Below are 24,754 nucleotides of genomic sequence, written 5' to 3' on the forward strand. Positions count from 1 at the left end.
GAAACACCTTCATTTTGCTCTAAGAGAGTTCTTGTAATTTGGCCTAAGAGGGTGAGAACCTTGGAAGATAGGATTAGTATTCAAAGCATGTGCCTTTCAACATGCTGAGCCTTTCCAAAAATGATCTCAGTAAATCCTCAACAGCCTTATGAAGAAGCAGCTATTTAAAAAAAAAAAGAAGAAAGTAAAAAAATAGTAAAAACAAAAGAAGCAAGTATTATTATTTTCCTTTTACTGAAAAGGGAACTAAGGGGACTTCCCTGGTGGCACAGTGGTTAAGATTCTGAGCTTCCAATGCAGGGGGCCTAGGTTCGATCCCTGGTCCGGGAACTAGATCCCATATGCATGCTGCAACTAAGAGTCCACATGCCACAACTAAGGAGCCCACGAGCCGCAACTAAGGAGCCCACCTGCTGCAACAAGACCCAGTGCAACCAAATAAATAAATAAATAAATAGATCAACAGGTTTAAAAAAAAAGAAAAGGGAACTAAGGCACAGAGAGGTCAAGTAACTCTTTCAAGGTCACACAGCTAGCAAATTGTATATCTGGGACTCCAACCAGGACCACCTGACTCCCAAAGCTGTCCTCTTAATGAAGACTTGACTTTTCTTCCTCCCTCCCCACCCCTTCCTCCCTTCCTTCCTTCCTTCCTTCCTTCCTTCTCCCCTCCCTTGGGCCAAGAACTATGCTGAACTCTAGGGTACAGAAATGAATATGAAAGACACAGAGCCTCTCTGGGTGCAGTTATACTTGGTGGGTGAGATCAACAATGAATAAAGAATCACCCTCAATAGGAATTAATTAAAATGTGCTAAATACCAGGTGTGCTTTAAGAGTGTGAGATGGGAGTAGTCGGGGAGGCTTTTCCTTCCCCTACCTGTTTGCCTAACCTTACCCACCATCTTTCAGGATTCAGTACAAGGTCACCTCTATAAAAGTTTTTATGTCTCCCTTTCTCTTTTCTCCCATTTCTCCCCGTCAATCCTGAGAGATTTGAACTTTCTTCCTTTGTCGCCCTCACTGTGCTTCATCTGTGCTTTGTTTTTATCAGAGCACCTGCAATACTTCATGCCCTTTTTGCTTTTAATAGGCCCATCTCCCACTTCTAGCATGTAAATTCTTTAAGAGAACATGACCTGGCTATTCTCATATCCCCAGAGTACCTGGCATAAAAGAAGCCATACAGTAGATTGTTTGAATTGATCAAATATAAACAGAGGACTAGAAATAATAAGAAATTCTCAAGCAGAGCAAGACAAGTTTTAGAGGTCATATGTGAAAATTATAAAAGCGCTGGTACTTACATAAAGCCTGAGTGTTAAAAAGAACTTCCATCTTAATCCTGGGAGGTAGATGGTACAGGATTCCCATTTTGCAAATGGGAAACAAAAGGTTGGAGGCATTCTATTAATAGAGCTACAATTGAAACTGAGTCCAAAGCTCTTTTCTCACATGCCTGGTAGGTTCAAGGAATACCAAAAAGGCTTGTGCTACATTGGAAATAAAAGTGGGGAGACTTCCCTGGTGGCGCAGTGGTTAAGAATCTGCCTGCCAATGCAGGGGACACGGGTTTGATCCCAGGTCTGGAAAGATCCTACATGCCGTGGAACAACTAAGCCCTTGCGCCACAAATACTGAGCCTGCACGCTACAGCCCGTGAGCCACAACTACTGAGCCCGCGTGCTGCAACTACCGAAGCCCGCACGCCTAGAGCCTGCGCTCCACAACAAGAGAAGCCACTGCAATGAGAAGCCTGTGCACTGCAACAGAGAGTAGCCCCCGCTCGTTGCAACTAGAGAAAGCCCGTGCGCAGCAGCCAAGACCCAACGCAGCCAAAAATAACTAAATAACTAAATTTATTTAAAGAAAGAAAGAAAGAAAAGTGGGAAATGGGTCTCAGAAGGACTTTGGCTTTTACATTGCATGAAATTGGGACATACTGCTGACACTGGAGCAAGGAGTGACAGGATGTGACTTAAATACTAACAAACGGCTGCTGGATTGAGAATAGACTGTGCAGAGCAAGGATTGAAACAGGGAGGTCACTTAGGAGTCACTGCAGTGATCTCGGTGGGAGATGATGGTGGCTTGGGTGGTGGAGAGGAAGGTGGAGAGATCAGATTTCACTGATCCAGTGGACACAGGGTGTGAGAAAAAGTGAGGCATCAGGATGTCTAAAAGGGCTTTGCCTTGAGCAAACAGAAGACTGTAGTTGCCATTAGCTGAGATGGGGAATTCCGTGGGTAGAGCCAGTTAGTGGGAGAAGACCAGGAATTCAGTTTTGAACCTGTTGGGACATCTATGAAATATACAAGTGGTGATGCTAAGTAGGCAGCTGGATAAAAGAATCTGGAGTTTGGGAGAGAAGGTTTGGCTGGAGATACACACTTGAGAATTGTCCACATATGTATACTCATAAAGCCATGTGACTTTAACTGACTTTACCAAAGTAGTGAGTATATAGAGAGAAGAAGACTGGTGCACCTCAACAGTAGGGGAGAGAAGAAGCAGCCAGTGAGGCTGCAGAGAAGCCAGAGGATGGGTATCCTGGAACCACACGGAGTCAAATTCAGATGAGAATTGACCATTGGATTTAACAGGGTGGAGGTCATAATATTGTTACCCTCTTTGTATTTAAATGTTTAGATTTACATCATCATTGTTAATGGCTGCAGAATTTCCCATTATGTGAAATTTTATTTAACCAGCTACTTTATTATGACCTTTTGGGTTGTTTCCAGTTTTCCATTATTATAAACAATGCTATAATGAACAAAATTTATTCATCATATATAATACATTGTGAATTTCTATGATTATTTCACTAGGAGAAATTTAAGAATTAAAATCCTGGGTCAAACAATTTGCAAAATGTGCTTCAAGAAAGGCTGTTCTAACACACATGCTATTAACCATGTGTGTTCTCCCCAGTCAACTCCAATATTATCAACTCCTGAAAAGGCTCAGCCAGCTTATAGGGGTAAAATGGCATCACATTTTAGTTTTAGTCTTCACTTTTTCTACTATATAAAAATTTTCTAAAATAAATGGATCTGGCACCTGGGCTCACTAGGATTCCTAGAGTTTTATAACCTCAAAATTCTATTTCCACTTCAAATAATGTCTCCCTCAGACTATATAGGAATAACTTTCAAAAAGGTTCTAAAGGATGATGTTTGCACCTAGATGCTGCCGCTCCTTAAGAACCAAAGCAAAATTTAACCATGCCAAATTTGAAGGACAGTGCAAGTTATAACAATAAGTCAATTATAGTAATGCCTTTGATTTGGGTGGCATCTAACCAACTGAAAACAGAGCTGAAAGAATATTTCTATGACTTTGCTTTTAAATGAGAACAGGAGGTGAGGTAATGTGTCTATCAAGTTATCAGTTAAGAGTTGTGTATAGGGCCTCCCTGGTGGCGCAGTGGTTGAGAGTCCGCCTGCCGATGCAGGGGATACGGGTTCGTGCCCCGGTCTGGGAGGATCCCATATGCCGCGGAGCGGCTGGGCCCGTGAGCCGTGGCCGCTGGGCCTGCGCATCCGGAGCCTGCGCATCCGGAGCCTGTGCTCCGCAACGGGGGAGGCCACAGCAGTGAGAGGCCCGCATACCACAAAAAGAAAAAAAAAAAAAAAAAAAAAGAGTTGTGTATAGAAAAGGTATTTAAGTAAGTCTATAACAGACAATGTTCAGTAATAAATTATTTTCCCTGTCAGTTTTTTAATTATAATAATTTATATAGTAAAAATAATATGAAGTACTCTGGATGTTCTTTAGAGGAGTAAGGTTTCAGAGAAAACAAATTTGATTTTATGTTGATGTGAACAATGTCAATTATTTAATGTTTAATTGTTTATGCATCAGTGGGACAGTAGGAAAACTGCAGAAAATTGTTTCTGTTCTTTCCATTCCTCATGTCTATCACTGTAAATGCTTCTGAGCTCCACTTGTGTGGATAATGATTTCTGTTGAGTGATGGTTACATCTGTAAAGTTTGGATAATTTTCTAAGACTTAATGAACTGTTTGGCACGCAGTTGTGACATTTAGTGCAGTACCCTGATGGTTGATTCTATTTAGAATTGATTTCACATCGAAATGTGCCTCTCTATTTCTATTCAAAAATAGCCCAGATGGAAAATGGATTGAAGTTGCCTTTTTTTTAAGGGAGAAAATGGCTCTGCTCTAGGTCACATTTATCTTTGAGAATATTTCCTAATAAAAAGAGCTAAAATCAACACAAGGTTTTCATGGTGCTTTTTAATGTATTATTTGTGTCTGCCATTGTGGCAAAGTGAAAATGCTTGTTCAAGAACAACTGCCTCTTCAAGACAGTTTGAAAGTTGCCAGGAAAAATAAAGCATCTAGGAATAAACTTAGCTTGAAATGCATAGGATCAGCATAAAACCAAAAGAACAGCAATAAAAAACTTCAATGATCACTGAAGAACAACTTCTGCTTCCAATAATGAAAACCCTAGAGCTTTATTGAAGAAAAAAAAATGTGAATAAATTGAAGTCCATACCTTGCTCTTCAATAGGATGGCTCAATATTATAAAGACATCAACTCTTTTTTATATTAATCTATAAATATACTGTAGTCCTGATCAAAAAACTAGTGAGAGAACTTGAATAAACAATTTTAAAGTTCGTGTGGAAGAATGAATAAGAGTAGCCAAGATTATTCTGGAAAAGAATACTAATTTGGGGAAGTGGTATGGTAGGAAGTAGTGTTAAAGTGCACAGCTACGATAAGTAAACTGGTATCATAATGGCATGCAAGTCAACAGACTTTCAATAGGAAGTAGCAGAGAGTACAGATAGGTCAGGATGTGTGGCAATTCGGTGCACCATAAAGAGGCACTGCAGGTTAGAGAGGCAACAAGTACTGCAGTCATGCAGTTCTGGATCACTTGGTTTGCCTGGGAAAAAGAGTTAGAGTCCCTACCTCATTTCTTACATTAAAGTAAGTTGCAGATGTTGGCTTCCCTGGTGGCGCAGTGATTAAGAATCAGCCTGCCAATGCAGGGCACATGGGTTTGAGCCCTGGTCTGAGAAGACCCCACATACCGTGGAGCCTGTGCGCCACAACTACTGAGCCTGTGCTCTAGAGCCCGCGAGCCACAACTACTGAAGCCCACATGCCACAACTACTGAAGCCCACGTGCCTAGAGCCCGTGCTCTGCAACAAGGGAAGCCACTGCAATGAGAAGCCCATGCACTGCAACGAAGAGTGGCCCCGCTTGCACACAGCAACGAAGACCCAGCACAGCCTAAATAAATAAATAAATAGATAGATAAATTTACTTAAAAATTAAAAAAAATAAATTTCAGATGTTAAAATGTAAAAGTAATATCAAGTGAGCACTAGAAGAAAATATAAGTAAATATTTTATCTTGGGGAAGCTATTCTAAGCATATTTTTTAAAAGGGGGGAAAAGAAAAAAACTGATAGATTTGATTAATAAGAATTGATGGTTCCCCCAAATACTCTAAATATGATTAAAAGGCAATTGGCAAATCAGCTTTGCAACAAATGGGAGAAAGAAATTAGGCTCTTATGTACTTAAATGACTGATAAATCATTAAAAGAAAGTGAAACATTCCAACAAAATGGGCAAAGGACATGAATAGTCTAGACAATTTGCAAAAGAACAATTACAAATGGCTAATGGATACATTTTTAAACCCTCAAATTGCAAACTAAAATAATGAAATTCCATTTGAAACCCAACAAATCGGCAAAGATAATAACAGAACTCAGAGGGCAAAGGAAATTCCACACTTCTTTTGGCTAGAAATCCTATAGTTAGGATTTAGTTAAGGAAACAACTAAGAAGGTAAGCAAGATACTATCTACAACCATACCCACTTTTTTATATCAGCGAAAAATCTGCCCATCAATGAGGTTTTGGTTAAAGGAATTATGGCAGGCTCAAACAATGTAATACAATGCAGCCATTAAATGTTATAGAAGAACGCAATGACATGGAAAAGTGTGTGTAACATTATTTAAATAATAAAGGACTTTGTAGAACTGCAAGATCCTAATTATGTTTAAAAAAAGAAATACAGTAGTGGATATTTATATATAGAAAAAGAGTGGAATGATATACATCAAATGTTAAAATTGTTAGCACTGGGTGGTGGGATTACAGATAAATTTAATTTCCTTATTGCTTTTCTGTTTGCCAAATTTTCTACAATGAAAAATATGTTGTAATCAGAACCCTCTCCCTCTATAATTATTATACATTTGGAAAGTTATAAAGGAGGCTACGCCTTTAAAGAGAATACTTAAGTTCTCATGGAACTGAAAAGGTGTGACATTTATTTCTAGCTTACAGGAGGAAATATTTGTTTCCTTATATGAGCTGCAGTAGGCAATCAATGGGTTGATTAACAGTGGGTTGCTAATCTTAAACTCTCCCCTGCTAAACAAAACAAATTAACATTAGAAGCCAATTAAAATCTCAATGGTCTAAAAAAAAAAACAAAAAACAAAACCTTACTGACAAAACAATTAGTAACAAAGGCGATAAATACAGCAATAAAAACTGTGAGAAGGTCTGACAGTCAAATTTTGAGGGATGGATTTGCTGAGCTCCTGGGGCAGAGGGAGCAGAAAGAACGTCTCCAGAACTGAAGCTTGGTCCTCAAAAGCCAGAGTCTGTGTGACAGACTCTAGGTCCATCCACCTCATTACAAATAGCTCAATTTCATTTCTTTTTATGGCTGAGTAATATTCCATTGTATATATGTACCACAAACATAGCCAAAAAAAAAAAAAAAGCCAGAGTCTGGAGTGAGGTAGGAGGTAGGGCCGCCAGCATTTGCAGGAGGGAAGTGCTGGTTTTGTGCCCATTTGCAAGTGAGCCAGTTTTCAGAAGTGGCCATTAACACTGGAAGGGTTAAAACAACAGCACCACAACAGTATCTGTGCAGTGCCTTTCATCAAATAGCTTAAAATACCACCCTTAATCGGTGACACTTGGCTCTATCTCACCATAGCGGCCACACTGAAATCCCATCCTGGCCAATATAGTTCTAGAATCTTATAATTGTGGACTTCCTGCAAAAGCCTACAGGTGGGAGAGTGGTCAGGGTGTGTTCCACAGACAGTGGGGAGCTCAGTGTGTCTTCAGTGGGCTGGGGGAGAGGGACAGGAGATAGATAATAAGAAGCCATTTGAAAAAAAAAAAAAGAGATAAGAAGGCATTGAGGATTGGTTGAACAGAGGAGTGATAGGACCTGAGTTAGGTTCTCGAAGGATCACTCTGACTACTGAGACTGGACTACAGGGGCTGGGATGGGGCCAGTTAGAGCTCTGCCCAGGAAGTTCTCAGTAACACTTAACTGAATGAAGGACTTATTTAGGGATACACAATCCCTGCTACTTAGCACAGTGTTCTCTCTGTTGGACCACAGGTTTGTTTAAAATTCACATCTTCTTGCAGAAGATCAGGAATCTTCCATGTCTGGAGTCATCTTAAATCTGAGAAATGAAGTTTCCACACTTAATTTAACACCAGTAGTCGCTAGCCTTCCCCTTTAGTAATTTTTTTTATCATATCCTTGTATCGCTGGAACTATTTCAATTTCTAAAACTGGACTCATTATAAAAAACTTAAATAGACACTAGATGGTTTGACCTGGTCCTAAATCAATTAATAGATTTAAAATGCTAGTTTTCTCCATTACACATAAAAATAATAAAAGCTGTTCAAACAGGAAATTTTTATGCCCCACACAGAGCCATTTTGTATACGACTAGTGTGGTTCACGCTGTTTTGGACAAAGAAGAACCCGGAGATGGCATGTGTGCTAAGGGCCAGAGGCTGGGCTGGGTTCCATTGCCTACTACAGCAGGATTACGTGAGGGAGACCCAGGTTCCGAGACCCACCGAAAGCACTGCAGCCGAAGTCCTAGGGCGAAGTGGCCAGCTTGGTACTCTTTTCCATCCATTACTGAAGGGACCGTCTCCGTGTCCTGCACAATGACAGCCATTTCACTGTCCCGTTTTCCCAGCATGCTTCGGTCGTTTATGTTGGCAGAGCCTATAAGGAGAAACAGTGAAACTGAACAATCTTCTTGTCCTGGAAGACACTCATTTGCCCTCCAGACTCAATTCTTCCTTGCTAAAAAACCCCTAATTTTGTTCACGTATCAAGAGATGCTGTGCTCTAGGAAGGCAGAGCACTCCCTAACCCAGGGGTAAATCTTGATCAGTCTAAGGCCAGTCATGGTCATTTCATTGTTTTTGCCAGTGATTGGCTTAGAAATGAGCACTTGTCATGATTCTAGTCAATGCAACATAAGGCAAATCTGCCAGGGGCTTCTGAGAAAGTTTTTCTCTTTCTTATAAATAGACAGAAGAACAAGATGGTGTCACTTCCAGTCTTTGGATACTCTGGCTTGAAGGGTTGCATGAGGACATGATTGTGGGAGCTGCTGCAGCCACTTTGTAACCAAGGGACAAACAGAAAAGTTGAACATGGCAGAGCAGAAAGAAGAAAGACTCTGGGTCTTTAAGTCACTGAGCTAGCCAACCCTAGAACCTTCTTATTTTCTGTTATCTGAAGTAATACATTTCCCTTATTGTTTCACATACTTCTAGCTGAATTTTCTATCTTGTGGCTCAAAGGATTCTAAATGATATAGTCATTAAGCACACAAAGAGACAACCCTTACCAGCTCAGTGCAGTAAGGTTTCATACTTAAGCATCAAACTCTGTAGACTTTAACTCATGGTCACATAATTATAAAGGTCAAAACACAAGAGGACCTTCACAAGCAATATAGTCCACTCCCAAATACAGATTATCATTAGTGGCTTTGGGTTTTCATTCTCTTGCCTCACTTGTGTGGCATGCCAACAGCTTCTGTATCAACTTCCCTCCATTCTATTTTTAAATCCAAATGAACTGAGAATGCTGACTTTCACATGTGAAGGGCAAGTATTTGAAGCACTTCCTGTGCTCCTCTGCTGTGTATTCAAAAACCTTGCTACATTTTCTGCATTAATTATCGTGGATCCACACTTTTGAATCCTTCAGGTGTCCTACAAACTACAAAAGGGGCCTGACTCTTTTTTCTTCTTGCTCCTCTTGCCCTAGTCCCACACTCCACTGCTTCTGCAGACAGGGGGCAGAAGAGTTAGGTTGAACACAAGCTCGGGCTACCGTCTGTGATGGGGACCATCAGAGTGTAAGGTGTTAGCAGCCCTACCCAGAGCCCAGACGGTGGGATGTTGGACATGAGAGGAAGCTGGCTCTTCCTGAAGAGTCTTTACTGCTATTTGCTACAATATGGTCACATAGTTAATACACAACTCTACGATAACTGTGGATGGGAACAGTGTCCCATAGGGACTCTGGATGACAGAAAGGATGCAGCACCTCACAGAAAGTTGGGAGCACTATTAGAGCGCTGTAAGGTGGGCCCCACCTTTGAAACACTTTGTTTTGTTAGCAACAAATCAACCTTTATACATACACTTACATTTTAATTACACTATAAAATTTGTAGCCATGTCTTTGGGCTTAACATGGGGCAAAGCATTAATTTGGGCAAAGTCATTTAATCTTTCTCAGCTTTAATTTGATCTCATAAATCGAGATCATAATACAGACCTTGTAGGGTTGTTGTAAAAATTAAGTAAGACCATGTGAAAGCACTTACTGATCTATAAACTGCCCCACAAATGCTAATTATTACTGGCATTATTATCAGATACTTGTTACCTCGAGAATATCTGCACTAGAGAACATTGCCATAGAAAGGGAAGACTTGCTGGCATGTAGCGTTTGTATCAAAGAAGCCTCCTCTCTGGGTGAATCAACTGTCAGGGGCAAGGAATAAGGACTCCACAGTGCTGCTTTGGGACATCACTACCACAGGGCCCCAGCAGAGGCCACTCTAGGGCCGGGGCTGCCAAATTGGGAGGACATAGCTGCTCTTCACTGTCAGGGAGACTGGGGATGTGAGCCCCCTGGAAAGCCACACATACACACACACACACACTTTCACACCAGTCCTCTCAGACTCCCTCCCATCGCCAGGGGAGGAATGCATTCCTGGCATTCTGAGCTGGAATTCTTAGAGGGTGTGGTTCTTGTACTTCCAGGGCCCATCTGGAGTTTCCCAGAGCACTGACTCTCAACCACACTGGATAAGTGAGTTGGCTACTACTTAGTAGGAATGTGAAGAAAGGGAAGAGAAAATTTCAGGTGAATTTAATAAATGAGATATCAAAAATGAGATATTGATGGATGTAAGTGTTAACCTCCCTTCTTGTTGTTAAACATTCCTATATTCTGAAAATCAAATTCAGAACAGCAGGTATAGTATTAACCCGTTTCTATAGAACATACTAGGAAGAAGAGAGGGCAAGTGACCTCTAGAAAGATGCACACTGAAGGGTAAGAGTGGTGAGTACCTTCTGGCAAAGAGAGGGAGACAACAAGGGGAATTTTGACCTTTTACTCTCTATGAGTCCTTAGAGTTTTAATTGTTTACAAGAAATATGTTCTGTTTTCATGTACTACTTTTTATGGCAACTGCAATCCCTTGGTTTATTAGTACATTGCCTTGATAATTTTTGGAAAATGACCTTTTCTAAGTTTGCTCTTAGGAACTTTTTAAACAGTATGTAATATAGCAAAATAGAAAACAGTATATGAAAACTTATAAGTCCGACTTAGGTAATAATTTTAGAAAATCACTGAATTTATCACCCAAGCTGAAAAACAGAACATTACCACATCCCAGAAGCCCTCAGCTGTCTTCCCATGAAAGACCTTCCCTTCCTAAGAGAGAATTTGTATAGAATTTTGGTTTCATCATGCTCTGATGATGTTTTCCTAAACAAAAAAAGTTTACTTTTGGCTTATTTTTAATTTGTATAAGTGGAATCATATATAAGATAATCTTTAGAGATTTGCTTCTTTCATTCAAAATCATGTCTTTGGGATTTATCTGTGCATAATCGTAATGCATTATTTTCCTTGAATGAGCACCCCCAAACTTATTTTTTAATTCTACTGTTGATGGATGTTTGGGTCGTTTCCAGAGTTTTGCTATAATACACAATTATGTTCTGCATAGTTGTGTATGTTTCCTGGTGTACACATGTGGGAGTTTACCTGGGCTCTGTATGCAAGAGTGGAGTCCCTGGTGTTCCTCAGTGTTGTCAATACTTGGATTGTCCAATTTTTTTTTTTTTTTGTGGTACGCGGGCCTCTCACTGCTGTGGCCTCTCCCGTTGCGGAGCACAGGCTCTGGACGCGCAGGCTCAGTGGCCATGGCTCACGGGCCCAGCCGCTCCGCGGCATGTGGGATCTTCCCGGACCAGGGCACGAACCCGCATCCCCTGCATCAGCAGGTGGACTCTCAACCACTGCGCCACCAGGGAAGCTCATGGATTGTCCAATTTTTAATTTTTGCCAAGTGGTATTTTGAAAACCTGTTCTTTGTCTCATTATTATATTAATGAGGATGAACATGTTTCATATACTTACGGGCCTCAGGTATGTCCTCTTTGGGGATGTTCCTATACAATTCCTTTGCCCATCTTTCTTCGGATACTGTCTTTCCTTATTGACTTAAGGAGTTCTTTATATGTTTTGAATATTAACTGTGTCGCAAATACCTTTTTTCAGTTTGTTCATTTATCTTTTTATTCTATTTGTAGCATTTTTTAATGAATAAAGTTCTGAATTTTAATGCAGTTGGATTTATCTGTCATTTCCTTTGTGGTTTTGTTTTTTTTAAATGTCCTGTTTCAGAAATTGTGAATTCTTCTGTGGTAGGAAGAATAATGGCTCCCAAAGATGACTATGTCCTAATTCCCAAAGCCTGTGAATATGTTATATCACATGGCAAAGGGGAATTAAGGCTGCAGGTGGAGGTGGAATTAAGGGTGCTAATCAGCTGACCTTAAAAATAAGGAGATTATCCTGGATTATTCAGGTGGGCCCAGTATAATCACAAGAGTCTTTAAAAGTAAAGGGGATTCAGAGAGAGATGTGGTTACAGAAGAATGGGTTGACACTTTGAGAACTTTCAGAGAGATCTAACATTGCTGCCTTCAAAGATGGAAGAAGGGAGCCATGAACCAAGGAATGTGGGCAGCCTTGAGAAGCTGGAAACGGCAAGGAAATGGATTCATCTTTAGAGCCTCCAGAAGGGAACACAGCCCTGCTGATACCTTGATTTTAGCCCAGTGAGACCCATGTTGAACTTCTAACCTATAGAATTGTTAGATAATAAATTTGTGCTGATTTAAGCCAGTAAGTTTGTGGTCATTTGTTACAGCAGTAATAGACAACTAACACACAAACTCTACCCTGTTTTAGTTTATTTGTTTTAAAGGAAAACTGATTCTTCAATTGAGTGTCAGTGGGCTACTCAGTACCTTCTACCCACTTGTGTTCCCTGTGCCTCCAGTTTGGGAGTTCTCAGCTTGACTACACAGCAGCATCACCCAGGAAGCTTTCAAAAGACATTGGTGCCAAAACAAAAACAAAAAGCAAAAAAACCTTGATGCCTGGGTCTCAAACCAGACCAATGAGTCAGAATTTCTGGAAGTAGGAACCAGGCATTAATATTTTCCCCTAATACCACTCCATCCCTTTATCTATCAATTAATCCATCTTCGGGGGCGGGGAATCTATTTGAAAGTAAATTGCAGACATGAATAATCTTCCCCCTAAATGATAGTTTCATTTCTCTGAACTGAAACTCATCTGTGTTCAAAATTGTTCTGTGGTGACAGTGAAAACATTTTAGGGGCTGACTGACTGAGTGGAGACAGAAAGACACCTGTCAGAGTGATGGAAATATTCTGTATCTTGTTCTGGGTGGTGGTTACATGAATGTAAACATATGTGAATATTCATTAAGCTGTACACTTAAGGTCTGTGCAATTTACTATATATAATAGCTTAATTAAAAAAGGATAGTCCGCCAAAAAAAAAGCCACCAGGCAAACCTAAGGCAGCCAGGGTTGAGACCCACGGGACTCGCTCTTTACTGGGGTGGCCTTTCAACTACAGACTCTCAACAGCTGCTCTCGAGCCTGCCCCTTAAGCACTGATATCCATTCTCTCTCCATAGTTTCCCACATACCCACCTTCGCTGACGGTCTCTGGACCTTCTCGCGCCAGTTCATCAATATCCATCCCGATGTTTCTGGTGTTTAGTGGAAAGAATACCTGCCTCCCCTGTAGCCCATGAGCTGTGTAGGGCAGTGGCACTGTGTGATCATGTTTTGTATCTCCCTATTGTGTTGTGCAATGGATTAGTGAATACTAAAAAAAATCGTTTCACTTAGTCAACAGGATAGACTTAAATTCTATTTAAGGATAGCCTTGTTTTGTTTAGGAAAGCAAGTAAATGTTAGTTCTGTTAAGTGCCAGTAAGATGAATTAGAAAACTGGACTTGGTCACAGATTTCGGGACCAACAGAGCCACCGGGGGTAAAAGATAATTAAAGGTACACACAAAAGAGATCTCAATGTGAGAAACCAAGTATTTCCTTGTGAGGAAAAAAAATGAAGATAAACCATTAGTCATTTTTCTTACGTCAATTATTCATTAATTCTGGCATAAGTCTGCCATGTTAGAAAATTTAATCACAAGTTACTTTAATTCCTTTTAAGCTCTCAACTACTTGCTTATTAACACCTGTAAAATATTGTCAACCTAACTTCTCAAGTTCCTCTTTGAGAATTTTAAACATTGTTCTCTGTCTGTGTTATGAAAACAGGCCAGATATCTGAGAGCAGCAATAACAAGCCTGCTTCTCCTAGAGTTTCCACTGAGATAAAAAGAACAAAAGTACCTGTGGATTTTCCACGGGGGAAATGTGTTCTGCCCTTGGGGAAGGAGAAAAAGAAGTGCAGCCTCTAAAGACGAGCAAGTGAGACCTCGTCATACTCCCAAGGCTACATCTTCAGTTTCAAGAAAGTCGGTAAGAACGACGTGCAGAATGGATCAGTTATTGCTAGTCTAAATAAACTGCAGCCTTTGAGGGGTCAGAGACCTTTCAAGAAAATAAGTCAACTAAAAAACTCTACAAATCTGTTTCACTGTTAGCTCAGATACTGAAAACTACTTTGCATTTATACTTGATGTAAAGTAAATCAGGCTGAAGGTCAAAATGACCTTTAAAAGGAAAATATTTACATCTGTCAATTTTTACTTCAGGAGTTCTGAAATCTTGCTGAAGAGATCAACTGAATTTTATCTGGCTTTGTTTGTTTTTTCGTTTCAGCAAAATCAATATTTTTCCTTTCCTTACTGTCATTGCCAAATTTAATATAAAAATATTCTGAGATTGGCTTCTGAAGAGCAAGACCAGAATAGCTTGCGGGAAATAAGAGAAAACTTGTATATTGGGGGAAGTAAGGGAGGAAATAAATCCTTAAAGAGCTTTGATCCCTATTGAGCAAGAACTTGAAGACACAAGGTATTTTTCTTAAATGCCCAATAAGTATTAAAAGAATGTGTGTGTGTGTGTGTGTACACATTTATATATATGTATCACCACACTGTGGTCTATACATTTTCTGGCTTCTGAACTACTTTTTCTTTTCAAATCATCTTCCAGACAAGACAGTCTCATTACTCCTAGGTATGAGATTTTTTTTTCTTTTCTCAGTGGAGGATAGACATGGAAAAGGCATATTTACTGCCAAAATTTTTCAAAACACCCCATGACACTTAATTTCTTAAAGAATAGTTAAGTATCTTATTATAGCTGAGAAACTACATTTTATTTAAAATGGGTGAGTGGAATTCCCAATAGTGGGATGCAACATATCTCTAAGTAACATCCCCCCACCCTCGTCAATTCATTTATCTGGCTGATTATTAATACTCTATTTCTCCTCCTGGCCTTTCAGTGTTTGTGTAACATGATATTAGAAGGCAAACCAATTCAATGATGGGAAAATGAAGCTTTTCAGGTGTATACAAGAATGAAGCTGCAAACCCACCCCTCTGGTTCAAGATCTAATCTGGGTAGAATGTACAACCAGTAACTTTCCTGAATCTGACAGTGGGGTGAGGACTGCAGGAACAGACTGCAGACCTTAGTCTAGGACTACATCATATCATTGCTACACAATTTCCACCTCACTCCCGCCCCCAACAAAGCTGGTCTGCTCTGCACTCTGATTAATAACATCCAAAACATTGACTCCGGGGAAAAAATAGTAAGCACAGAGGCAGCAATATTTTAATATCCTTCCGATCCTAACTCTTGCAAAACTTCAGATCTGTGGTAATGCTTAGGTGGGTGTGATGCGCGCACGTATAAATTACCACTAGGTACTCATTTGTGACACATTTCCCTCCCCACATCTCCTCTTTCCAAGCCCAGAAATCTAGGTACTTGGATTCAAAATAAAAATAAGGGACTAATAAAGTATTAATGAGAGCAGGCTGATTATGGCGCTGCTGGGTCAAACTGCTGTCTCTGGACACTGTAATTTACACGCTGGCCATTTGATTGTTCTGTGCCTCTGTTACTTCATAGATAAAAGCAGGGATTAGACAGGGCATAAGCAAAAAAGATTGCTTCGGAAATATTTTAGATAACTGTGTGACTGTCCCTTTCAACTGCAAAGGAAGCTTTAGAGGAATAAAAAGAAAGATTGTTGCATGAGGTTAAGTCCACTAACAAGGAATACAATTAGAGATCAAGTACTTACCAATAATAACAGTGTCGTCATCAGCAATTAGCAACTTGCTGTGGACATAGACAAGCTCAGTGACTAGGTTTCCTTCAAGCTCTGCGTGTGTTCTAAGACCACAGAAGGATATGTAATTTATCCACTGATTGCCGACTGTAAATTAAATAAGAAATCACTAAAATTAATATGACCAAGCTCAATAATGGCACCTTAAATTTTACTGTCTTTCAAAACAAATATACCACATAAACAGGTTAAGAATAGATTGTAAAATATATGTGTGTATTTGTGTGTGTGTGTGTGTATGTGTGTGTGTATAATTTCAGAATACACCTAGGATCTATTTTTGCTTTCTGAAGAGTTTTTTTGTTTTTTTTTGTTTTTTTTGCGGTATGTGGGCCTCTCACTGTTGTGGCCTCTCCCGTTGCAGAGCACAGGCTCCGGACGCGCAGGCTCAGCGGCCATGGCTCACGGGCCCAGCCGCTCCGCGGCATGTGGGATCTTCCCAGACCGGGGCACGAACCCGTATCCCCTGCATCGGCAGGCGGACTCTCAACCACTGCGCCACCAGGGAAGCCCTGAAGAGTTTTATATTGTTAATATGAATGGAGATACAATTTTAAAATATTATACTGAACTGATTTATAAGAATTCCTTATGCCGAGGTAATCCAAAGATAAATTCAAATATGAACATTTTATTTTAATGATTTGGTGAGCAACTACTGAAGAGTGATAAAGTATAGCTGCAGTAGTAGATAACCCAAGATTTCAGTGTGACATTTGCATCTGTCTTGGTTGACACCTGCCGCTGTTTAAATCAGATGCAAGATGTAAGCCCAAACTACCTGATATACACATACTTTGCAGCATATCCAGCGCAAAGCAGCATATAAATTTTGCAGACTTTGGGTAAGTAAGAGTGTTGGCAATTAAATAACACTCCTCCTTCTAAATCACTAAAATTAGGAAAGAATCCTAAGTACATTTAACTTCGGAGAATTTTCTTCAGAGCAAGCAGTACTAGGTTTGTACTTTAAAATGTTGTCCTCTCATCATGTGAGGGTCATTTATGTGATAAGAAGAAATGCATTCCGTATCAAACCAACCCATATTCATTACCCTGGCATGAGTGTTAGTCATGAGATTTTATGGTCCCTCTCCTACATAGCAATTGCCCTGGATAAGCAAAGTCTGATACTAAGAATAAATGGAGTGGAACCAAACCATCTTAGATTCTTATAGAAAGAGAACATAAATTTTTAAAAGAATCTGAAGCATACTAATAGAACCAATGGTAGTTCATGTTTCATTTACTGAAGTTTCCATGTATTAATGATGTTTTCTATTTTATTGCTGATGTTAGTGTATCTATTAAATTTAGGTATACTGGAAAGAAGTTTGTTCATAGGTAATATACAGAGGTTCCTCCATTTACAAATAAACCTTTCCATATATATATATATATATATATATTTTGTGTGTGTGGTACGCGGGCCTCTCACTGCTGTGGCCTCTCCCGTTGCGGAGCACAGGCTCCGGACGCACAGGCTCAGCGGCCGTGGCTCAAGGGCCCAGCCACTCCACGGCATATGGGATCTTCCCGGACTGGGGCACGAACCCGTGTCCCCTGCATCAGCGGGCGGACTCTCATCCACTGTGCCACCAGGGAAGCCCAACCTTCCCATATTTTATATTAACACATTCTATAAAGTCTGTATAATTAAAACAGTGTAGAACTGGTACATAAATAGACAGCCAAACCACTGAATGGAATAGGAAGTCCAGAAACAGACCCAAGTAGGTATGGAAATTTTGCATATGATAAAGGCTGCATCTCTAGGAAAAGGGTTTTTTACATAAAGGACTAGAATTTTTAAATGAAAGGTGCTAGTACAATTGCATAGCTATTTGAAAAAGATAAAAATTATATACATTTCTCCCAGCAATCATAAGAAATCCAAATAAATCAGACATGAAAATGTAAGCATATGAAACCATACAAGTGTTAGAAGAAAACAGGGTGAATTCCTGGTAACCTGAGTGCAGGGAAGGCTTGTAAGTATCTAGAGCCAATAAAAGAAAAGATCAATAATGTTGGCTAAATTTAAAAAACATATTTGCATGACACAAAACACAATAAGCAAAAACAAAAGACAAATGACAAAGAGGAAGAACATATTTGCAGTATACATTACAGACAAAGAACTGAGTCTGAACATATAAAGAACTCAATAACTGAAGGGAGAAAAAGATCAAAGTCTTGACAGAAAAATAGGCAAAAGACATGAACAGACAATTCACACACACGAAAAGATACATTTGAAAAGACATACATTCTCACTCATAATAACAGAAATGCAAATTAAAACCACAGTGAGAAACCATTTTTTAACCTATGAGATTGGGCAAAAAAAAAAAAGTAAGATAACACATTCTATTGGTGAGACTGGGTTGAAGCAAGCTCTCTCTTACATTGGTGGTGAGAATGCAAATCGGTACAAACTTGGAGGGGAATTTGGCAATATCTAACAAAACCACCTATGTGTTTACCTACTGACCTAGCATTCCCACACTAGAAACTTATCCTAAATATACACTTCCAACAAATAAGAACATATATGCACAAAGTTATCAATTGCATAATTGTAATTGAAAAATATTGAAAACAACCTAAATGTTCATACAGAGAATGACTGAATCAACTATGGCAAATCTATACATGGGAGACTATGCAGAGCTAAAAAGGAATGAAAATCTCTATGAACTGATACAGAGTGATTTCCAGGATGTAGTGTTAAATGAAAAAACAAATGCACAAGAATATATGTGGTATGCTATTCTTATGAAAGAGATTGGGAGAAATAAGAAAATATACACGTGTCTGCTCATTTGTACGAAAAGAAACACAGCAAGAATAACTTAGAAACTGACAAAATTGGTTACCGATAGGGAATGAGTAGAATAGGGTGGAAAAGATGGGTGGGGAAGAAACTGAAAGGAACTATAGCGGAGTGGCACTTGTCTAAGCATGACTTTTATATAGTTCTGACTATTGGAAGTCTGTTACACACACTTAATCAAGAAAGAGAAAAAAAGAAAAGCTTAAAATGAAATACAAACTAAAGCAATGAACCTAACTGTATTTCAAATTAATAACATAATCCAAGTAAATTTTCAACACTGGTTTTTGAGCATATACTCTTAAGCTAAAGACAAAAAGAACTGTAAACAAATATTGAATTCTAGTGAGATTTATTTTTCATAGTAGTATGGGCTACAGATTTTCGTGTATTCTAAGATTGAGGAAGTATATATATTAGAGATAATAGAAGGAATCCTGTGGCATGGGACTGGAATTATAAGTATCAGTATGGGGCCTCCCTGGTGGCGCAGTGGTTGAGAGTCCGCCTGCCGATGCAGGGGACGCGGGTTCGTGCCCCGATCCCGGAGGATCCCGCGTGCCGTGGAGCGGCTGGGCCCGCGAGCCGTGGCCGCGGAGCCTGTGTGTCCGGAGCCTGTGCTCCGCAACGGGAGAGGCCACAGCGGTGAGAGGCCCGCGTACAGCAAAAAAAAAAAAAAAAAAAAAAAAGTATCAGTATGGAGATAGATAATAGATAGGTAGATAGATGGATAGGTAGATAGATAGATAAATAGATAGATAGATAGATAATAGATAATGTGTATACAAAAGGTCTAAAGCAGTAATATCCCAGTAGTAATGATCATATCTAGCACCCAGAATTTGGTTTCTAAATGCCAATTTCCACTAAAATAACCTAGGTTTCTTGGAGAAATGGTTGATTGCAGGGCTAGTTCTGGGAATATACAAGATGGGTCTGGAACTCTCGTGCCAGTAAGAAAAAAAGGCTGATGGGAACATGTCCAAAGCACATAGGAGCAAGCTTAAAAAGGCCCTCACTGGCCAAATCTGTGCAAGCTGATCATCAAAATTATTACCCACTGAATAACATAAGAATCCATAGATCCACACGTGAATAAATGCATTAGTGGGGAAGAAGGGAAAACTTCCTTGTAGAATTGCAACTAAGAAATTTAGAAGAAAGTAATAAATATAGAAGCAATGGAACTAAAAAATCAACATTTAGAAATATAGTAATAATAACTGAATCATAGTGTAATAATTGATCCAGGAAGAATCATTAATATATGCTAAAACCAGTGGGTGAATGTTTGATAAGAAGCAGAATATTTACTATTAGACTCAAAAGTGTTTTCCCATGAAATATTTAATTACAAAGGGAAAAATGGTAATTTTATAGTGGAGAAACCTGGCAGATCCCACCTTCCCTAAGTGATCAAAGTTAATATAACCAGTAATGGGGCAAATCAACACCATGTTACTCCTGACATGGTATATGAAGGGCACATTACTTCTGTGACATTCCTGCTGAAAACGCATAACCTGAATCTAATCACAAGGAAACAATGGATATACCAAAACTGAGGGCTATTCTACAAAATATAACTGTACTCTTCAAACATACCAAGATCATGAAAGTCCTCCCATCCTCCAAAAAAAAAAAAAGATTGAGGGATTATTTCAGATTAAAGGAAAATAAAGATAAATACAACACATGTTGTTGATTGAAGCCTGGGCCACACACACAAAAAAACCATTTCCCCCCCTTTTGCTATAAAGAACCTTAATTAGTAAGACAATTGGCAAAATTTTAATAAGGTCTGCAAACAAGATAATAGTATTATATCAATGTTAATTTCATTAATTTCTATATTGAACTATAGCTGCTTTAAAAATGTCCTGCTTTTTCAGAAACACACATATATTTAGGAGTAAATGAGCATAATGGCTGCAACTTATTGTCAAATGGTTCAGAGGGAAAAAACCCATCCATCTGTCTGTCTGTCTATCTATCTGGAGAGAATGATAAAGCAAAGAAGGCAAATTTTTAACAGTTGTGAAATCAGGATGAAGGGTATATGGCAGTTCTGGAAATTCTTCCGTAAGTTTGAAATTATTTAAAAATATTTTTTAAAGATTAACAATACTGACTGGCTGTTAGCAGCCTGAAAAGCTTAAGACATTATAACTTGTAATTTCCTAAGGCACAGATTTGTGCCATTCCACAGCAGGTCTGGAGAGTCTCAGCAACACTCCAACTAGTGGGCGAGCCTCACAGCCCACAGTCCATACCTACTCCTTCATCCTTGCTACAAAGTAACTTTTTTTTTTAAGGATTTTTTGTTTTGTTTTGTTTTAGATTTAATTTTATTTATTTTTGACTGCATTGGGTCTTCATTGCGGTGCGTGGGCGTCTCATTGGGGCGACTTCTCTTGTTGTGGAGCACGGGATCTAGGTATGTGGGCGTCAGCAGTTGTGGCACCCAGGCTCAGTAGTTGTGGCTTGTGGGCTCTAGAGCTCAGGCTCAGTAGTTGTGGCACACGGGTTTAGTTGCTCCGCAGCATGTGGGATCTTCCCGGACCAGGGATCAAACCCGCATCCCCTGCATTGGCAGGCGGATTTCTGTCCACTGCACCACCAGGGAAGTCCCCAAAATAGCTCTTGTGAAGTAAAAAATCTTTATTTCTTTATGAAAAATGCCTTTAAGAAGAAAGCTAAGGGTGAGTGCCAGTCACAGGGACCAGAAGAAAAACAAAGTTTCCAAGCCAGAAAGCAGACATTTTGATGAATTAAAGTGTGGCCTGTCAAATGAGGTGAATGGATCCAGCACACACTCTAGTAAGAAGAAGACAAATCAAATTGAGAAATTACTTTGGCCAGTACAGTCGTCCCTCAGTACCCGCAGGGTACTGGTTCCAGGACCCCCAAGGATAACAAAATCTGCCCTACTCAAGTCCCTTATATAAAATGGTATAGCATTTGTGTATGATCTACACACATCCTCCCGTACACTTTAAATCATCTCTCGATTACTTGTAATACCTAATACCATGTAAATGCTATGCAAATAGTTGCCTGCACGTGGCAAATTCAAGTTTTGCCTTTTGGAACTTTCTGGGTTTTTTTTTTTTTCCTTTTCAAATATTTTCGATCTGCAGTTGGTTGAATGTGTGGATGGGGAACTGCAGATACAGAGGTCTGACTGTACTTTATTCTGTGAAGGAAACTGGCTCAACGAGTAACAGGTACAAAGTTGGTGATGTTAACTTGTGGTGTGAGGATATACTGAAACAGTGCCTTCTGAAGAAAATATAAGAAAGCCAGGAGCATGACAGGTATTAATAAGAAGCAATAGATAGAAAAGAATCATGAGGGGTTCCAACTTACATGTTATGGAGGTATGTGGGAATCTGGAGATTTATATAGGCCCCTAAGACATATCTGTTGTGAACGTTGGTGCATATATATCGATAGCTCAAAAGATGAGAAGTTTGATACAACAGACTCTATGTTTATAAGGATACTTTGTGAAAGGACTTGAAGAGTTGTTACAGGCTTTTGCTGCTTAAACAAGCACTTCCTATATGTACGTTTCTAATCCTGATTGAATACCTCTAGGCCTTGTGTTAAATTAAACGAAATTGGCTGCTAAAATGCCATAATTCACAACAATTATAAAAATAATAAAGAATTGCTTTAAATTAAACACTAAATCCCTGAAGATTAGTGTATCAGAAAATCATACACTAATCGCAGCTGGTTTTCTTTTCAGGAATTTTAACATATTCGTAGCAGCAGTTTTGTTATTTCTGAAAACTACAGCTCTCTATCCAATTAGAGATTAGTTAGTTCATGTATTTAAAACCCACTATACATTTACAAAAACAAAACCAACAATACAACATTGCACCTCAAAAAGGGGCATTATGTAATTAATCTGTTCTTCCATGTTCAGTGAACATTTTCCCCACTGAGATGCGTGATTTTGACTTGTTCCCAGGGTACTTGGAACTCTTTTCATAAGAGCGCTTAACAATGAAATTACTTCTTATGTTAAAATCCAATTTTTCCCCAGAATAGGCAGAGGCAGGAAAAGGGTCCAGAGCCAAAGAAAATGCTTTATACTAAGTTCAGGACACTTTTATGGTTGAGAAACTAAATAATAGGCTTGTTCTGACTTTTTATTCTCCTATAACCTCACCTTTGCATTTTTACTAGCCACTGTTATTACCGAATGGCTTTCCTGATTTTGTTTTTAATCAACATATCTTTTAGAACCTTACTCATTCACTATCAGTTTAATTTTCAACTGTTAGAAAATAGAGATAGGGTAATACTCTGGTAAATCTATGTCCTGGATAAAATTAGATACACCTTTTGAAAGTATTTATTTATTTATTTATTTATTTATTTATTTATTTTTTGCGGTACGCGGGCCTCTCACTGTTGTGGCCTCTCCCGTTGCGGAGCACAGGCTCTGGACGCGCAGGCTCAGTGGCCATGACTCACGGGCCCAGCCGCTCCACGGCATGTGGGATCTTCCCGGACCGGGGCACGAACCTACGTCCCCTGCATCGGCAGGCGGACTCTCAACCACTGCGCCACCAGGGAAGCCCTATTTATTTATTTTTTTAATTTATTTCTTTTCCTTAATTTTTTGGCTGCGTTGGCTCTTAGTTGAGGCGCATGGAATCTTCGTTGAGGCATGCAGGATCTTTTCGTTAAGGCGCGGTCTCTTCGTTGCAGCGCTTGGGCTTCTCTCTAGTTGAGGCGTGTGGGTTTTCTCTCTCTCGTTGTGGTGCGCGAGTTCCAGAAGGCGTTGGGCTCTGTAGTTTGTGGCACGCGGGTTCTCTCTTTGAGGCGCGTGAGCTCAATAGTTGTGGCGTGCAGGCTTAGTTGCCCTGCAGCATGTGAGATCTTAGTTCCCAGACTAGGGATCGAACCAGTGTCCCCTGCATTGGAAGGTGGATTCTTTACCACTGGACCACAAGGTAAGTCCCTGAAATTATTTATTATTGGTGATGTACATGTTGTATGTCCAAAGTTCTTTCTAAGATTTTTTAGATTGAGGAGACCATTAGTGAAAAATTATTGAATACCACACACCAATAGATAAATTTAAAATTAGGTAGTCCTAAAAGCTTAATTATTTTTAAACTTCCAAGTCATTTAAAAATCCATATGCCATAAAATTCACCTCTTTAAAGTATTCAATTCAGTTTTTTTAAAGTATATTCACAAAGCTGTACAATCATCACCACTATCCAATTTTAAGACATTTTAATTACTCCGAAAAGAAATGTCATACCCATTAGAAGTCACTCCCCATTCCACTCTCTCCCCAAACCCTGGCAATGACTAATCTACTGTCCTGCCTCCAGGGATTTGCCTATTAAAAACATTGAATAAAAATGGAATTATACAATATGTGGCCTTTTGTGTCTTGCTTCTTTTCACATAGCATAATATTTTCAAGGTTCATCCATGTTGTAACATGGATCAGTACATTCCTTTTTAGATTTAAATAATATTCCACTGTATGGATATATACATTTTGTTTCTTCATTCACCCATTAATGGATACTTGAGTTGTTTACACCTTTTGGCTATAGTGAATAATGCTGCTAGAAATATTCATGTGCAAGTTTTTGTGTGAACATGTTTTCAGTTCTCTTGGGTATATTCTATGGAGAATTGCTGAGTCATATGGTAACTCTATGTTTAACTTTTAGGGAATTACCAAACTGCTTTCCAAAGAGCCCACATGATTTTGAATGACCAGCAGCAACATATGAGGGTTCCAATATCTTCATATTCTCATCATTATCTTTTTTATGTTTTAAATTATAGCCATCTTAGTGGACACGAAGTTGTATCTTGTGACTTTTATTTGAATTTCCCTTATGATTAATTATGTTGAGCATCTTTTTATATGCTTATTGGCCATTTGTGTATCTTCTTTGGAGAAATGTCTATTTAGATCCTTGGCCCATTTTTAAATTGGATTATTTTTTTATTGTTGACTTGTAAATGTTCTTTTGTATATTCAGGATATGAATCCCTTATCAGAGATATGATTTGCAAACATTTTCTCCCATTCTGTCATTTTTTTCTAGTTCCTTGATAGTGTCCATTGGAGCACAAAAGCTTTTATGTTTGATGAAATCCA

At 39.2% G+C, this 24,754-nt stretch overlaps 1 protein-coding gene across 3 annotated transcripts in view; it reads right to left on the minus strand.

The window, feature by feature from the left end:
- Positions 1-24,754, minus strand: part of PLD1 (phospholipase D1) — a 201,175-nt gene that overhangs the window by 3,038 nt on the left and 173,383 nt on the right. For all 3 annotated transcript variants that reach the window (XM_060099136.1, XM_060099134.1, XM_060099135.1), the window contains 2 exons: positions 15,720-15,854; positions 7,907-8,060 (listed from right to left, as the gene is read on the minus strand). In XM_060099136.1, the coding sequence (XP_059955119.1) occupies positions 7,907-8,060; positions 15,720-15,854 (289 nt within the window). The remainder of the gene's footprint in view (positions 1-7,906; positions 8,061-15,719; positions 15,855-24,754) is intronic.

The sequence above is a fragment of the Mesoplodon densirostris genome, chromosome 5, assembly GCF_025265405.1.
Source record: "Mesoplodon densirostris isolate mMesDen1 chromosome 5, mMesDen1 primary haplotype, whole genome shotgun sequence".
Classification (NCBI taxonomy): Eukaryota; Metazoa; Chordata; class Mammalia; order Artiodactyla; family Ziphiidae; genus Mesoplodon; species Mesoplodon densirostris.